Raw genomic sequence first — 19,611 nt, 5'->3', positions numbered from 1 at the left:
TATTTTTTTCAAAAAAAGTCAACAAAAGATAGTGTACATAGGTAATTTACGTTTTTAGTCAGTAAATGAAAAAAAGTAATATAATAGCGTACGTAAAAAATAAGTAACAATATAAAGTATAAAATAATTTGATCGAAATCCAATAACACTGCACCAAGAATCAAGACGTACCCGTAATTCGTAAGTTATATCATTCACTATATAAATAAATTTATAAAATATAACAACGGTTATCTATAGTTCGTTCAGCTAGACTCAGCACTACAGCAGTAATGCATGCATTATCGTCCAGACGAAAAAGTAAAATGATAGGATTATACAAAATTAGTATACGACGTATAGTGTATATTATAAGTAATGTGTTTAAAAATAGATCTGTACAACGGACAATAACAATAATAAATAGAATTATCTGAAATTCCAACAGCCCTAAATAAATGGTTATCAGTAACTTCTTAAAATAAATTATTCATTTCATTATAATATATTATTAAATATTGATAGTTAATTTAAAAATATAGGACTTCGATCTGAGGCCCCTAATAAAACCTCAGTCTTGAGGCCCCGGTGCATTGCACCCCCTGCACCCCCGCTAAATCCGGCACTGCACATAAACAACCTATATGGTACATATTTACTACAGGGGTTGGCAATTTTTTTCATAGGTCTGAAAGATTTGAAAAAAAATTGTTTAGGTCCAGGATAACAAGTTATTTTGGTTTTATACAGATAAATAATGAAAAAAAATCTGTATTTAGGAAAAATATGTATAACAGTGCATTTATATCTTCTTTGCGGTCCAAATGCAAACCACCTTTTGCCAACCCTAGATATACTATAATACCCATAAGAACAATAAAATATAAAATTGCAGAAGCCCACCCAGTGATAAAACTTGTTTTCTCTATTTTTTTTTTTATTTAATGACTGATAAGCGAATAATTAGGTAATAAATATTTATTATTTTTAATTGGAGGTTTTAAAATTTAATGCTTAAGTATTAAATTACTTACTAATCAACATTCTTTGATTATAGGCCAATGGATAAATAATTCAAACAGTTTATTGGACCCAACAGGCAGCAACTGCCTTCATTGTTTGAGAGCCTTTAGGGATGTACCTAACGGCATACGGTATGTGTATCGAAGTTGTGGCCATGGTTGGAGATGTGAAAACTGTGCCATCCCTCATCCACACAACTGTGAAGTTTGTAATTGCACTGTTGAAGATATAGAACAAATATTTATATGTTAAATACTGTGAAAAAAAAATATATAACATACTTTATCACATACCTTTTCTTATTGTTTGTACATCAACTTGGAATATTAATATTTTAATAATAAAGTAGGTCCAGACTCCAGATCATAGAAAATTGATAAAATAGAACGCCGACTATGTGATATTTCTGATACTATAAAATAAGTGGTTAGGAGTGATTCTCTTTAACCATTATATCGATTAATCGATTATCGCTTTCAATAGATTACTGCCAGTTATCAATATATAAATATTACTTAATTGATATAGGTATTTGAAAGTTTGAAACAAATGATCTCGAAAGTTCAGAATTCTGATAATTAATGTCGTAATCAGTTCAAAACAAAATAAATGGATAAATATTTAAACATACCTATTTATTTTTTAATAATAAACAAGTTTTTTACATAAAATATACAAGGCTATTCAAAATATATTATATTAACAAATTTTATTATTTTGTACAAAACTGGACAAATTGTGTTAAATAAAAATATGTAGGTACCACAGTAAATGTTCTTTTTTTAAGTTTGTCTATGCATTTTAAAATGTGATTTATATTTTTCACGTAAGTAAAAATAAATAAGTTTTTTATTTTTTGATATATAAAAATTTCTAAATTATGTTTTGGGCAGTATAAAGGAAAATCAATACTTTCAAACATTAATATTAACTGTTGTCCTATATGATCCTGATTTATTTTGGCAAAATGAAATTGGTCATAAAATGCATCTGCTCAATTAGTTGTTGGAATTTTTTACTAGGATGCATTAGAGACTTTTTAGTAAAGTCTCTTATTTGAATTAAAGGATTACTTTTATCAATACTTATTAATTCAAATTTACATAGTTTACAAAAATTGAATTCTTTTAGTACACTTCGTGCCAAATAACCACTAACATATCTTATGGTCATATCAGAAATGGGTGACATGAATGTCATATACTGTTTCTATTGGGTTATAAATAGGAAAATTAAATTCGTTTTCATGGGCAGATTTAGGCAACATGGGTAAATTCAGGCCACTTTCAACAAATTGCTTTAAATTATTTAAATACCACTTTCATCATGCTCACAATTGCCTGCTGACTTAATTGATGTGAAGTTGTTAATTAGCAAAGTTTTAAGTGAACAATGGAATTGATAACAATCTGGTTTTGTGTTTTGAATTCCAAGACTTCGCACACTTCCAACACTCGAGTGGGTCCTGGTTTACATGTCTTATAATATAAACTCGTGTATACGATCGTAACACAAACGCGCACGGAACGGTTAGGTTAAAAAATGCGACAAAAATCGTTTTCGAAAAGCCGTGTTATCAACCGGAGAAGAACCGTTCGTGGTGATAATCGCGTTATCGATAACGGCGGTCGGTGAAAAAAATCTAATTTTCTGATTGGCGTTCCTTATTTCCTTATATATTATATTTGTCGGCTTAAATACGTTCAGCCATAATATTAACTGTCGAATGAAATATTGTCGGTTAAATAATTTCCGGATCAAATACTGTCGTCTAAGATATTATTCGTCTGAAATAATTTCTGGTAAAATATTTTCGGGCAAAATATTATTCGGTCTAAATAATTGTCGGCTAAAATATTGTCGGCTGGAATGTTTTCGGCTGAAATACTGTCAGCAAAATTATTTTTGGAATTTTTATAGCCCTCCATTTCCGTACATAAAAATAATGTAAAACGGTTTTATAATAATAAAGCAAATAATTAATTAAATATAAGATTTAAAGTATTAATGAATGAATTTAAGAAAGGTTTGTGAAATAAAAAGAATTAAATAAATAGTAATGAATAAACTAGGTATGAATGACGAGTTAAAATGTAAAAAAAAAATAAGGTCAATGTTACGATACATATTTCGTAAGACTAAAATCAAAATTATAGTTTGCATAAACTAAAACCGCAAAAACGTAAAGTATACGGAAGAAGAGAAAGTAACTATACTAAAACAATTTCATGATCTATGAGAATGGATGTAGAATAATATACCAAATATAATATATTTATAATCATATTATCATAAAAAAAAAACAACGATATGAAAACTTAATAAAGCATTTTAAAATATAAATATTATTATATCCTATGATTAAGTTTAGTTATTCAGTTATTTAATTTGGTATGTGGGTAGAACGTAACGTTCGTGTGTGATATTAATTAATTGTTCGCGAATTTATTTTATTATTTTAATTGTATTAATCAAGGTGAAGGAGATTTAAATATTAAAAAAAATATATATATATTAATAATATATACTATACTAACATACTTTATATTGTATTCTTAATTGATTTAAAATTTGATATAACTAATATTATTATTAAGTTACCAATGTAAAACTGAAATTGTAAGTGTAACTGAGTGCATTTAAGAAAAATTGTAAAGATTTCTGTCTTGCAGACATAAACCTTTTTTTTTGTGGGGAGGTATTATGGGTTATGAGATATCTGTAAGATATCTACGAGATTACAAGGCTAAGTTAGTATGACCATGCCTCGTGTCAAGGGTAATGCAGATGCTACTATGACCATGACACGTGTCGGGATAGTAAGCGCACCAATAATTACAGTGCACTAATGATGCATTTACTCGTGTCCGAATTTGCAACAACAACTACAAGGACACCTGTGCGACCACACGACGTAAACAAGAGACGCACCACAATATATAAGGGAGCCCGAAGACCAGCAACGGCAGATGTACCAAAGCTATCAACAACTGAGCACTTTCACGACACTCAGCCACTTATTTTATTTGTTACATGTATTTTATTTATATGCAATAAAGACATATTTCGTTATTAAGTTTAACTTTAATTCAAATTAACTATCTGGATTCAAATCTGATACTGGCACGCAACACTAGTACTGATAATATCATTATGATTATTATTGAATCTTTAACTAACTAGTGTATAAATACTTTATTACACATTTGACTACTTATGCACATTGATTTATTAAAGACTTTTTTCTATCAAATAGAACAATATTCCTAGTACATTTCAAGTATTTTTTTTTTTTACTTTAATATACTAACACTTAGCAAATGTTTAATAATATAATAATTGTTTAGTACTAAGATAGTACCTGCTAATATAATATATTATAATGTGTTTAATAGTAATACATATATAATATATTAATATATTTGTGATTATATTTCCAATTAGGTAATCCTTTTCCTTATCGTAAATTCGTAAGTGACTTAAACTAACTTACACAGCATCAAGCGTTTGAGGTGACTAATGTTTTCAAAAAATTGTTTAGCAATTGCATTGGTGTGCAGCTCTAGTTTTCTCACATGTTAATTCTTTGCTTATAAGTTATAGTATTATAAATTGTGTAATGTATTTATCTTTTTAATTTGGAAATTTATTTTTTAAAAAGGTCTAAGGCTACTCGATATCGCCGTAGAAAAAGAGCTGCTCTCTATTTAGAATCATTATTTTCATCCAGCAGTGATGAAAATTTTGAAAATAGTATGACATCTATTTTTTCCAAGTGTACCTTCACCTGTTCCTTTGGTAACAAATACTGTTAATATAAACAATATAAAAATTAATACTCACCATAATGATCATACTACTTCTAGTAATATTGAATCAAATATAGAAGATATAAGTAGTTTAAGCTCATTTGATGACCAATCCATTTCAGTAGTTGAAGAAAGTGAAGATATTGAGTTGACAATTGCTATGTGGGCCATTTGGAATTCTATATGTCATTCAGTCTTGAATGATTTATTAACTTCTTTATCAAAACACACTGAATTTAAATATTTACCTAAAGATTCTCGTACATTGTTACATACTCCTTCCTCTACTGTATTGAAAAATATTGATGGTGGCGTTTACTATCATTTTAGTATTGTTAGTGAAATAGAATATTTATGCAAAGTATATACACATTTACCTTCTACTTTATTGTTAATGGTTGGAATCGATGGATTACCAGTTACTAAAAATCCACCAAGTCAACTGTGGCTGATTTTAGGCTATTTTTCAAATATTCCTGATGAAAAACAGAAAGTTTTCATCATAGGAGCTTTTTACGGTAAATCTAAACCTGGTAATTGCAATGATTACATGCAGGATTTTGTTGATGAGTTGTGTTTGTTAATAAATGAAGGTGTTACCATAAATAACATAACAATTAAAGTATTGTTAAATGCTATAATTTGTAATGCACCAGCAAAATCTTTCATTTTAAATATTCGTGGACATACTGCAAAAAAATCTTGTCTAAGGTATCATACTATCGGTCAATATGAAAATAACCGTGTATATTTTCCAGATTTAACTTTTTCTTTAAGAACCCATGATGATTTTGTGGCATACACGGACTCCGAGTTTCATTATGATGAAACTGTTCTGTCCAAATTACCTAAGTTTGACATCATAAATAATATTCCGTATGATTACATGCACAGTGTTTGTATCGGTATAATGAAAAAAATTTTGATTTTTTGGACTGGTGGTATTAAAAAACATAATTTAGCTCTTCCAAAAAATATCTGTTTTAGATTCAAGATTAAATAATTTAGGACAACATATTCCCCACGAATTTCAGAGCTCCCAATGAGAACAGTAGAAAGCATCCAATTCATGATGCATCTCGTTTAAATGCCACAGAACTTCGACAAATTTTATTGTATACCGGAATGGTTATTTTTCATAAAGTAATAAGTGAAGAAGTGTATAACCATTTTTTGGAATTTTGAATCGCCATTAGAATTCTTTCCACCAATAATATCACTAGAGAATATAATGAGTTTGCCAAATCATTAATTTTGCACTTCGTTGCTTCTTATGCACAAATATATCAAAAATGTTTCATGTCACACAATATGCATAGTATACTGCATTTGTCTGATGATGTCAACAAATTTGGACCATTAAACTCATTTTCTGCTTTCCCATTTGAAAGTTACATGCAACCTCTTAAAAAAAAAATTAAAAGTGGTGTTAAGCCATTACAACAACTTGTACGACGCTATGCTGAGGAAAAAGTACTTTGGCATAATCAAAAATTGAAGCCTGAAAAGTGCAATAGTTCTATTAGTTATCAATGTAAAATTAAAAATCGCCCACTCACAGAAAACAGTTGTGATCCCCAATTTACTGGTTGGAAAATGACTAACTTTGTTTTAAAATTAAACAAAGCTGATAATTGTGTAAAAATGCAAAATAATGATATAGTACTTATGTCTTATAGAAAATATTGCTACATCAAAATGTGATAATAGTGTGGTAATAATTGGACGAAAGTTTAGTAAATTGACTAATTTTTTTGAGAAACCGTTGTTATCACATTTATTAAATATACACAGTACATCAAATCTAAGTCATCTTCAGTCTTGGAGTTAAACAGAATTAAAGAAAAAATGATGTGTCTCCCTTTGACTGATATCGATTCTTATGTTATATTGCCTTTATTGCATTTACAGTAAATTGTAATACATATTCTATAAATCTTAATTTTATTATAGATATAATATACATTCAATAAATAGGTAATAAGTGGTTGGCAAATAACATTAAGTGCTAATATAATTAATTATAAATTGTTAAGTAAATATATGTGTATATAGATCTTTAAAGTTTCACATAATAGCTCTTATTATGTGTACATCAAAATTTATATTGTTTATAAAATATATTACAAATTGTAGTTATAATATGTTTATATTAACAGTATTTGTATCTATAATTATTTTAATTTGGTTAAATCCTTACAAATTATCCTTTCTTTACAATAGAGTGCATACTTACATGAAGATCATAATATTATAATAGGTAATTATAATAATATATTAATATAACATACATAAGTATTAATAATGTGTAATAATGATAATAATTTGTATTTCTATCAACCATTCTAGCATTTAATAATATTTTATACATGGTTTGTAGCTACTTAATCTTTCAGAAGCATGATGTTTGTTTTGTATAATTATATTGATTCATAATTTAATGGAGCTTGTTTTTTTTTTATACATTTTATAGTTTACAATGAACCTTTAGTGAAATAGAGTTATTGGTAGCTATAATTTTCCTATTTATTATGGTATCAACATTTTGAAAATTAAGAACTCATAAATTTAAAAAACATATTTAAGTGGTTATAATATTTATTGAGTGTTAATGACTAACACATGAATAAAAATGTACTCTATATTAGGGTATTTAGTGACGATTAAGAAGTGAAAATAAAATATATTATATTACAGGACAAGGGTTCTTTCTTAGTACATTATACTATCTACTTACGTCTTAGACAATATAAAATATAAATGCGATATAATGTAATAAATTGTATTATGAAATTTCTTTAGGTCTTGGTATGTTGTAATTTTTACTATATCCAATGAAATTCAACATGTCCCTAATACATGGCTTCAAAGTGAAAATTTTTGTTGGTTTCCTAATTTAAAAAAAGATGGAAAGGAAATATTCTTTACTATACCACAAGTTTCCACCATTATAAAAAAACGTACAGAAATAAATTATGTAGATGGCACAAATTATGACATAAAGATTGTAGCAGGGCCATTTGGTAAGTGATATATACTAAAATGTATAGATTATTAGTTCATAATCTCAAGTTTATTTTTCAAATTTTTTTTAGAAAGAGAAAGTTAAGCAAAAAGTGGCAAAAGCTTGGTCAGAACGAGACTCTTCTGAGAGTTGTTTTGAAAACGAATCGCCAGTATAGCCAGTAACTAAAAAACGAAAAGAAACTGCAAAATGTTTACGCAAACTTGAAAACGATTTTTTGAAGTTGCCTGTACTACCAACATTGCCATTATGTAATATAATATGTTGTGTTATTGTTATGTTTTAACATGTTAATCGTTTAAAAATATCGTCTCAATAAAATACAAATATTTCCCAATTTTATATAGCTGCAAAAGGAACTACTGCGGTTGGGAGTCCTCTAATGTCATCTGATTTAATTTCAGTGTCACATGATGGCTCAAGTCCTATCTCTGAAAGTAATTGTAAGTGTAATAATTACACATACTTATTGGATACTATTATGTTAATAAAATAAAATATTTTTACCTACTTACTTATTTATATATATGTATATTTTCATTAAATAATCAATTTGTAAATTATTAATTTTAATCAATATTGTACTTAGGCCCTATAAGTAATTTTTCATACCATGAAAGTGCTGTATCATATAGTAGTCTAATTTCAAGCAGCATACTCGTCGAAAATTTAAATAACAGTAAGTTTCAACTGCATGTAATTTAATTTGCAATGTACAACTGCATTTAAATATATGTTTATTATTATTTGAGTTTTACTAACATTTAATGTGTTTCCTAATATTATAATATTGTAGCAAAAACATCAAGTAGTACTAAATTGGGATCTCTTCTATCTGAAACAATCACTCATGAATCATATTCTAAGTCTGAAAGTACTCCTAGAATAATGATTAAAAAGAGTAAGTCGTAGTATAATAATTACATAACATAAAATATTAATACTTTGTTATATAATTTTTTTTACATATTATAAATATAAATATATACATTTTTAATCTTTATCAATATTGTATTTATGTCCTATATTATTTACTTTTTCAGAACAAGAAAGTGCTGTATCACATAGTAATCTGACTTCAAGTAGCACACCCATCGACAATTTAAAAAAAAGTAATTTAAAACTGTAGAATGCTTTACAAATGTACATTGTACAACTGCATGTTAATGTACATTTGTTATTATTTAAATCAAGTGTTTTACTTAACTTTTAATATTTCCTAAAATGTTCTATTATAGCAACAACATCAAATACTGAGTTGGAACTTCTTCTGTCTGATAGAATCAATGAATCAAATCCTAACTCTGGAGGTACCTCTAATGTGATTCATAATGGTATGAAAAATATGTTTATTATTAAATAATACTTCAATACTTAGTTAACATAATTTTATGTTGCAGACATTTTTAATAATATAAATATTATATTTTATGTAGTAAAAAAATTGGTATTCAATAACACAAAAAATTAAATTTCACTATTTATTTCTATAAATACTCTTAATATTTTTTTTATGTGACAAGTTTTCTCAATTTTAATATTAATAATTAAAAGTTGTTGACTTAAAATTCTAATAACAGTATTTTTTTTTGTAAAAAGAACAAATATAAATCTTATTAATTTGTATTGCTAATTTATGTAGGTCCTAGTGGTCCTAATACAGATATTAGTCCACTTTTTGAAGCGAAATCAAATGCGGTGTATGACATGACCAACATGTCCGAAGATTGTTTGAAGACAAGTAAGTTTTTTCCATTAGTGATTACAATATTATGTATATTTTTTAACCTATGAAAAGTAATAACATAATATTTTTCAGGTACTACAGAAGATGATGTTGGTAATCTTTTGACTGGTTCATTGATGTTGCTAGATGGTTCAACAAGTTTTCAAGAAATTAATTATACAGATAGTAATGTGTATGATAATTTTGATTCTACTCTTATTAATAACGAAAGTACGAAAGGATATTGTTCTTAGCAAAATATTTCTTATGATAACATTGTTAATTACTTATATATAGAAACAAACAATACAAATACTACTGATTCCGGTTTGATGGATTTGTCAAATTTCATTAGCAAAAATGGTTTGTAAAATATTTTAATATTTTTAAATTAAAAATTTATAATTGAGATGCGTGTTTTAGAAAACTGCTGTTGCCAAAACCTTTTACAAATCAAATCAATATTAGCTACTAATGAAAAAACATCTAAAGCAGTTCATAAACAAATTATGATACAGTTACATATGTTAAACAACTCTAACGTTAAGATAGTTAATGTTATGAAAAACATGGACCAAAAGCTTCAAGTCATAATGAAAGGAGATTCTAGGATGAGGCCATTAGCTCTGCCTATACCTGTATTACCAACAGCCTTGATAACTTTATTACCTGCAAAATGTATTGAAGTCCATATTGAGTCCATTCTATCGGTTGATATTGATGGCTTAAATAACCAGGAAGAATTGGTGAGCATTAATGCTGTTAACTATTAATATTATTTGTGTATAGGTACCTACTATTTTACAATAGTTATATTTTTTTAAGTACCTATGAAACATATAATAATAAATTAGCTAATATAATGTTTATGTACTTACTATAACACTAGATTAGAAAAATGTATAGTTTTAATTTTTCAATTTACAGAAATCTTACCTTTATATGAAGATTGGAAGTATGGATTCTATAAGCTCAGCTGCACGAGCAGCAATAAATGAATGTTTTAAGTATAATGTATTGGCTTTCTTCAGCTTTAGAGGAAAAACTAAGCGAAGTTTTTTAAAATTAAAATTGTGTACTGTTATTTATGGTGAATATTTATAGAAATAAAAAATTAAAATCAATTGTATGAGTAATTTATCTTAAATTTATTTGTTATAGAATCTCTGTCTAGTTTCCGTACTCATTCCAAAGATGAAGAAAAATTCAACCGAACCGTAGATAACTACATAAAACATTCCAAACAAAAAAATGAAGATCAAAATAATGAATAAATACATTTTTCCTATATAAATCTATACTTTGATTTTTACAGTTATATTATCATTAATAAAATGTTATCTTTAGCCAAAGACAATTATTGTAGTGATTGATGTTATCCCTAGCTATTACCCTCATGGTTAGGTTAATATACTAGTACATATAATGGTATTTTGTACAAATCTATTAAGTATATACACTGAACAAAAATACAAAATTAATATACATTTATAATTTACTTTAGTTTAACTTCTATTTTTATTAATTATAAATATAATTTGAATATTGTATTTTTTAATGCAATTATTACACTCATCTGCGGATTATTTATATAATTTTACATAGTTTTGACCCGTTATAAATTATAATAGTCTAACATAAAAATATTAAAAGGTAATGCGTAAACAGGAAATGATTTTTCGAGAGGTTTACCTATCTATTCCATAGTATTGTATTTTCGTATATAAATAGAATCATTTTAAGATAATTTATGATTTTGGAAGAGAGGGGTAATCATCTCTGAAGTACAGTTAATTGTTTAATAATCTAAACATTAAACAGTGTTAACACTGTCGGGACACCGAATAAAAACAATTTTAAAACTGAAAATTGAACCATCATTACACACTGTCCAAAAACGGTTTAAAAATTCATATTTCATGGTTATAAAACCGATATGAACACAATAATAACACTCTGTGCTACCCATGTAAAAAATCGGTATTCAAAATCGAAAAAACACTGTGCTTAGAACAGGATTTTAACGGTGTTTTGCATTTTTAATTACTAATGTTTAACACGGTGTGGGCACAGAAAATGCTACTCGGGTATGAAGTCCCTTTACTTTTCTATCGAACGCTCCAATTGTAGTTATCGATACTTCAAAACAGAACGATTCGGCTACAGCATCATCAGTAGATGTTCAATTGGAAATTGAAGCATCGGAATCTCTTACAGGTGTAACTGCTTATTGTTTATTAATTCATGATCGCATTGTTGAATATGTACCTTTACTAGAGAAGTAAGAAAACTAGTGTGAATAATATTAAAAAACTGATTTATTTAAAATACTTGATGTTAAATACTATTAAACAATTTAAAATAAATAAACAAAATGATAATAAAAAAAAAAATGTTTTTATTTATTTCAGAAATTTAAACGAAAATGATTCGTTTAACTAATAACTAATCATGTTTTATTTTCAGTGAAAGTAATAGGGAGAATTTTTATACTGTAAGAAGGACATTCCGCTTTAAACATTTTTCGTGTCCCTATAAAAATGGAGCCAAACGCCTCATGGTTTCCCTGAAACAACGTGGGGCGACTGGCTCCATTTTACAGCGGGAATTTCTTACACTGCAAGGGGACAATACCCCCTCAAACTTTTTTCATTTCCGCTGAAAAATGGAGCCAGACGCCCCATATTTATACTACTATTATTTGACCCATTATTTGCAATATCATCAAAACTTTCTTGAATCAACATACTTTCAAAATTATCTTGATTGTCTATTCCTAAACAACAAATGTATAGTTAATCTACCTATAATAGGTAAAAAAGCATATTATTTACTGTAGGGGTGACTTTTTACTTTTGTCCTCTCCTACAATACATAATGCATAAAAATATTAAAAGAATTCTTTTAATCGAATCATTAATTTCCCTGATGAAGATGGTGTAATATTAATGGGGGTCCACTAAATTCATGAATTTGAAAAATTAGAAAATCACTAATAGTAGTTCTATTAAAATCAACCTCAAAGGCTTCAAAATGTGAATGAAAGTTAACTATTTTAATTTGCTTAACTAATATGTGAATTTTAGCATTGGGGTCATTAAAAATTATTAATTCTAAAATTTCTATAAGCACATTTCTTCTAAAAATTTTTTTAAGTAATAACCTTTTTTATAAACAGTACCCAAAAATTCTATTTAATTATAACAAAAAAAAATTAATAATGATACAGCAAGAGTGCTACATATTATATCTACATTTAAGCTTCTTATTCTATGTTTTGGTTTTAATATGACTTCTTGAATATTGGGTTGTAATAGACTGTGGGCAAACTTATATTGATATTTTTTTCCTAAGGTAAGTGTGATATTTTACGAGATGATGTTGCACGAGCATACATTTTTATTTCTTTGTGTTTTCCTTCATACCTAAAACACCAATAATGCCTTGGTGACCTGAATTTTTAATAATTGTAGGATAATGTATTAAAAAATGGTGTTTAGGTTTTAATGTATCATTAAAGAGTCAAACATACATTGAATTGTGTTGACTAATTAATTGTTCAAGATACATAATTTTACTGTCACTAAAATTATACGAAAGAAGTATATCAATGATCTTAATGAGTGTTAAGTGAAAATTCCATACTTTATCATTTTCCAGTATTAAATATCCTATCATAATTGAAAAAAAATGTACAAACGTCACCATCTCCCTTGCTGACATCTTTAAATGAAATTTTTTCAAATGATTTTCTGTTAATTCGGGAAATATATTACCAACTTCAATTGGGCCATAATTAAAGTTTATTTTACGTTTATTTAAATTAGATAAAGAAATTAACTGTACTGTTTCAATATAATATTTAATAATATGACACATATCATAGTGACATATACCCTCAAAGACATCATGCATCACATCTATACAATAATTTTCAGTGACGTGGAAATTACTTATAGTGTTCAAAATTGAACTCTTGTAAATACCCGTCTCACTAAAATTCATTTTGGCCACATCTTCTGTATAATTTACAATATTATGCATGCATAAAACATTTTCTTCACAAAGCGAATTTGCCGAATACTTATGTATTTTACAAAACCGACAATAATAATTCGAAGAAAAGATTTGCTAAACTCAAGAACACTATTAAGACCCAAATTATCTCCTAGAACTATCCCAAGTATAAAATGTACATGGAATTTACCAAAATTAGTAAAAATGGTTAGTCCTTCTTTTTCAAGGTAATTAATTTCATCAATTAATTGTATTAGACATGGGTCATTTCCAAATTCCTTTAAATCGATCGATTTAATCAATGCAGCTAAAAATATATTTGAAAGCTTGGAATTATTTTTGAGAAGAGGAAAACTATAATAAATAGCAGCAATGGATTGAAAATTGGCATGTGATCCTAAAAGGTTGTTTATCTCAAAATCATCTATATATAAAAAATATGGTATAGCTACCCTATCTTTCCTTCATACTGAGATATTTTTTTCCCCCATAATTTGCCTTGTACAAAAATTTGATAGAGTTGTATTTATGTTTTAAAAATGTGAGAGTCGTTCATAAATAGTTTTAAAATTATTGCCATTTTCAAAAAAATGTTTAAATTGATGTTTTAATAGTAAAAGAGCACCTCTAGTTACTCTTTCGTTGTAACAAATTTCACCACTATGATTTCTGGCACATATTTCATTATTTATGGTAATCTGATGAACAGTTGAAAATAATTTATTCTCCATTAACCAATTGTTTAAGTGATACTCTGTGCTACAGTAAGAAAAAGGATCTAATATCAATCTTTCTATTTCGTTAAAAGTTGATCGTAATGTTGGTTCATTAATATTTTTTTCGACAGTATTTTTAAGAATAGAAGCCAAAGGAGTTAAAATATTTTCTTTTATACCAGATTGGATGAAGCATACATCACTTTTATTAAAATTGTTGTTATTATACAAACTTACAATAAATTTAACAGTTGATTCATACACTAACTTAGTGGCATTTTCAAAGTTAAAAATATCTTGAATTTCTTTATTACTTCTAGGTTTTTCCACACTCTGGGGGATTTGAGGGTCATTATTGATATTATTTTCATTTGACATTAACACATCATTATTTTGTGCATTTTGTGAAATCGTGTTAAAAGTTATGTGCTTTCGTTTAAAATGTCGTTTAAACGAAGACAAGCAATCAAATGTTTGAGAGCAGTTATTTTCTAAGCATGTATAAGCACTATCCGGTCTTAACATATGAATAATTTTATAATGCAACACTAAAGCTTGCAAATTTTCAACAGCCATTTTACAAATAAAACAAATCATTTTTACTTACTTTTTAATCTCGATTTTAGTTTATTATTAAAGACTGAAATTAATCGTCACAAAAAACAGCAAGTAAGTTGACTTGAAAATTGTAATTCACACTAAACAGTAAACAGTAAACCGCAGTAAACAATTATAATGGTAACTTAACTCGTGCGACGAAACTTTAACTGAACGTTTAACGTATTAGATTCTTATCGATATAATATGAATTATTGTCAAAATCACAATAACAATTTTAATATTGTCAATTTAATAATAAATATAATTGATTTGATAAACTGCTTCTAAATATAAGTTATACATATTATATTATATAGTTTTCAATTAATCTAAATAATTTATTTATAATTATTCTTTAATTAAGCAAAAAAATTTAATTAGTTATAAGAATAACATATATTTTTTTCCTATCTTTCATTGGTTATAGGCGTTATAGTACAGTAAGTTTTCTTTACATGCTGCATGTTAGGTATAGTATATACTATATATTATACTAATTTCATCATCCAGAATTACATTTTAAATTTTATTGGTAATGTTTTACAATAATTTCTAACTTCCTACATAGTTTGCAGTTATATATAATAAAAATTGACCAATTTAAATTTAAGAATAACTTACCGCTTATGTCACCAAACTCAAAATTTGTAACCGGCATTGAGATGGTCTCATCTCCATAAATTTTGATAGGGTTAACAAGATTAAGAATTTGGTTCTCAATTGGAGTAAGTGTTTGTGATACTTGTGGCCCTCTTCCTGTACCACATACATGTCTGTTTACCATAGCTATTTTACTTCTAACCTTACTACGAGAATCTGTCAAGTCTTAAGATAAGATACACAATAAGAATAAGGAATAGTATTATTTTCTATAGTTAGATTTATGTATAAGTAATTTATAATTATATATTTAACTTAACTCTTCTCCATCAACTCCAATCCTTGACACAGCCAGAAATTGCATTTTAAGTGTCAGCGATTGCCATCTATCGGTTATGAGCATGTTTAAACTTTAAAGTACTTGTAAGCTTCTTAGAAATCAATTGCGAATCTTTTTTTAATAGTTCGATGAGTATCCCTTTTTAGGTATTCAAACAGTATATTTTTTGGAGTCTTCCATTTAAAAAACCAAATTATTGCACCAACTTTATAGACTTGTTGGTTGTACTTGTAAGTTTTAACTTTATTTAAAAGTAAGTATAAGTCTATATGATCCAAACTTACAAAATTATAGAATTATGAAAACATTAGAAACCAATATCCATACTGTACTAGTAACTACGAAAACGAAAAGTGGCGCGTTGATAGATGATTACTTACAATCATGATACCACCATACCGGAAGTGTTATCATAATTATTATTTATTATTATAATGACACTTTTAGTAACATAGATAATAAAGATATGGATAGGCCATGCCAATGTTAAATATATTTGAGGCCGCGTGCCTGGAGGGGAAGGCAATCGAGGCGTTTTTATAATGATAGTCGATACTCGATATAGGTATACTTGTTTGGCCTCAACTGGACCCCTTAAATACCGCTGATAAGACTGATATGTCCTATCCATATCTTTATTATCTATGGTGAGTAACCACCTTGGTTCATGTGCAAAATATTTCGGGTGTGTCAAAATAATTTCGTTTCACAATTATATGTCGTGTGTAGTTCAAGAATAGTCATTTTAGATGTCGTACGACATATCAGTGTGGAAAATGTCTCACGAATGATTTTCCTGACGAGATTCAAGAATCGACCCCTGATTTACATTATTACGCTCATCCCGTTGTTTGCTATGACAGCTAGCAATATCGCGTCCTACCTTATTGCAATAGCTACAAATTATTGGTGTTAAATTATTATTATTATTATTTCATCACATAGTCTGTACACTTAATCTACTACTACTGCAATCGCAAGCGATATGGTTAGTTCTGCCACAAATATAGGTAGCATCCGGAATTATTTTGCTGTCTCTGATTAGGTTACATATTGACCATTATTATTACGCGGATAATTATTATTTTCATTTACGACCAAAATTGTTGGAATTATTGCGATTGACATAATTATAATTATTCGGATTTTGTCTGTTCGGTCCGCGGTTGAAATTTTGCTTATAACCAAATTTTTGTCCATTTGGATTATTTCTCTGGTAGTTATTTGACCAACGATTTCCGTTAAAATTTTTATTTCCTTTCTGATTCGTTCTATTCTCGTTACTCCGTAATATTTATTAAATCTAAATTCTATCTCTAACTGCCTAGCCATTTGCATTGTCAGTTCTAACGTTTCTGGATTTCTAGCCCGTAATATTGTTTGCAAATGCAAATCCATTTTAAACCCGTTTATATAAATTGCTAAAGACTAATCCATTTAAGTTTGTCTTAAAATCTTTGCCTCTTCTGGTGTTTAATTTGCTTAAGTTGCGTTACATAAATTACAATATAATTGTTCTAAGCGAACTGTATAAGTTAATACGTCTTCGTCATTTTTCATACGTACGGAATTTAATTCTATCTGTAGTGTTTGTGGCGACAATTGTTGCTCAAATGCCTAACCAAAAAACCTAACCTTGTTTTCTCTATACCTCATTATTTTTTTCTTTATCTTTATTCATAAATTTATTTTTATACTCATTTATTATAAATTAAATTAATAATATTTTATTTCATAAAATATAATAAATTTTTGTTTTATTATTATTATTCATGCAAACTCTTAACTAATTTACTCAATTATTAATTAAATTAATATATTAACTTTATATTTATCATATTATCTTTATTATAAAATCTTCCTGTATTCTTTTTATTTATTAAATTTCCCTAATTATTTTTCTTAAAATTCTTATTTACATAAATGTAGGACTTTATTCTCTTTATAATTCACAATTTACTTTTTATTATTTATAATTATGGCCTATGGGTATATTATCATTAATAACTAATACGCACATAATTATGTAAACCAATCCAGGGGCGTATACAAGGGGCAATCGTCACCCCCCCGGTCATTGTTGAATGTGTTTCATGTATAGGTGTTTACATATTTTATTATAATATTATACTAAAAAATTAAAAATACAGTGCATATTTTTTTCTTAATGGAAACGGAATAAATGGATAATGGTTATCAAAAACCTGTTATCAATTAAGAATGAAAATAAGACTGATTAAAATCAAAAGATTAGAGATATCGTGGCTATAATCACATATATATACAATAATTATTATTGTTGTTGTATCTAAGGCAGTGTGTCTATAATAATATTAATTGTGATCGTCTATAACTTACAAGATTATATTATTATTTTTTTTTTTTAATGGTCCGCACTCTGCAACCTTATTAGACATTAGTATAATACTATAATCAAATTTATTTTAGTTCATGTACGGTACTGTAGCAGCATTTGGCGTTTATTGCTATGGATTCTATGAAGCGGAAACAGCCTTCTCTCTTGAATTGTTTTCCGAACAAAAAAATATCGTCAACAGAGGTAAGTGATTTAAATGAGCCAGTAGATATTTCCCAAACAGCAATACCACAACTCAATGTAATTTGTGATGATAATAAATAAAATAATACAACATCAAATTTAGTTTTCGATAATGATATTGGTAATTTTATTGGTAAAAAACTTGACGACTACACAAAATTTAGACGGCTGGAAAACTCTTGGAAACCACCGAAAAACTTTGAGTATCCATTCTCCATTCACAAAAAAAAAGGAAAAGAGGAAAAACGTTTTTTAAGAAATAACCATTTTGACCAATATCCGTGACTGATATATTTTTTATCAAAATCTGGCTATTTCTGCAAATATTGTACACTTTTTTTAACTCACAATAAAGGTGGAAAACAAAATACTGAAGAATTGAAAAAGCTTGTAACATGACCACTCAGTCTATATTCAAAATTACTTGGTAAGGATGGATATTTAGAAAAACATAATGATAACCATTACCATCAGGATGCAATTTTAAAATCAAGTGACTTTTTAAAAACTTACAACTCACCTATTAAGCAGGTTAATAATATTCTAAACAGTGAACGTTTAAGACAAGTTCAAGAAAACAGAAACCGGTTAAAACCTACAATAAATCTATAATTTTTTTGGGACTCCAAAATATACCTTTCAGAGGTCACCGTGACTCAGGACAAATAATATTTCAAGATACTGAAGACTCTAAACATTTAACTGATCCAACTTATTCTATTGTGAAGAATGAAGGTAATTTTTGCGAACTTTTGAAATACCGTGTTATGTCTGGAGATACAAAATTGAAAAATGACTTGCTTAATTTTAATTCAAAAGCTAGTTATATATCTCAAATCATCCAAGAAGATATGATTAAATGTTGTAAGGAAGAAATACTGTCGTTCATATTAGATGAAGTAAATACAAATCAATTTTACAGTATTATCTTTGATGAAACAACCGATGTGCTCATATATCACAAATGAGTTTAACATTAAGGTACATTGATAAGAAAAATAACATTTATGAACGTTTCGTTGGTTTTATCAATTGCCATGATACATTTAATAAAAACCAGACTGTCATTTCAAATAATGATTTATCAGATACATTGATTGATGACCATTTATCTAAAGAACCCAAGCTAACAGGTGAATTCATTATTTATTTAATTGTAATATTTTAATTAAAATCTAATTTACCTTGATTTTTTCAGGAAATTTACTTGGAAATA

At 27.3% G+C, this 19,611-nt stretch overlaps 1 protein-coding gene and 2 pseudogenes across 1 annotated transcript; 2 read left to right on the top strand and 1 right to left on the bottom strand.

Moving 5' to 3' along the window:
* The first annotated feature begins 272 nt into the window (after positions 1-272).
* Positions 273-10,836, top strand: LOC126551064 (uncharacterized). Its single transcript, XM_050203813.1, is given in 17 exon segments — positions 273-300; positions 1,037-1,133; positions 4,779-5,663; positions 6,131-6,319; positions 7,614-7,834; positions 7,911-8,087; positions 8,184-8,279; positions 8,426-8,515; positions 8,633-8,737; positions 8,880-8,948; positions 9,075-9,170; positions 9,479-9,577; positions 9,656-9,793; positions 9,860-9,925; positions 9,986-10,308; positions 10,490-10,652; positions 10,724-10,836. Coding segments are annotated over 17 exon segments (2,955 nt in total).
* Positions 10,837-14,988: 4,152 nt separating this feature from the next.
* Positions 14,989-17,233, bottom strand: LOC126551063 (uncharacterized; annotated as a pseudogene).
* Positions 17,234-18,286: 1,053 nt separating this feature from the next.
* LOC126551062 (zinc finger MYM-type protein 1-like) lies at positions 18,287-19,363 on the top strand (annotated as a pseudogene).
* Positions 19,364-19,611: the final 248 nt, after the last annotated feature.

Source organism: Aphis gossypii, chromosome 3 (assembly GCF_020184175.1).
Source record: "Aphis gossypii isolate Hap1 chromosome 3, ASM2018417v2, whole genome shotgun sequence".
Taxonomy (NCBI): Eukaryota; Metazoa; Arthropoda; class Insecta; order Hemiptera; family Aphididae; genus Aphis; species Aphis gossypii.
The sequence above is the reverse complement of the archived record's forward strand: the minus strand, read 5'-3'. Positions and strand labels throughout refer to the sequence as shown.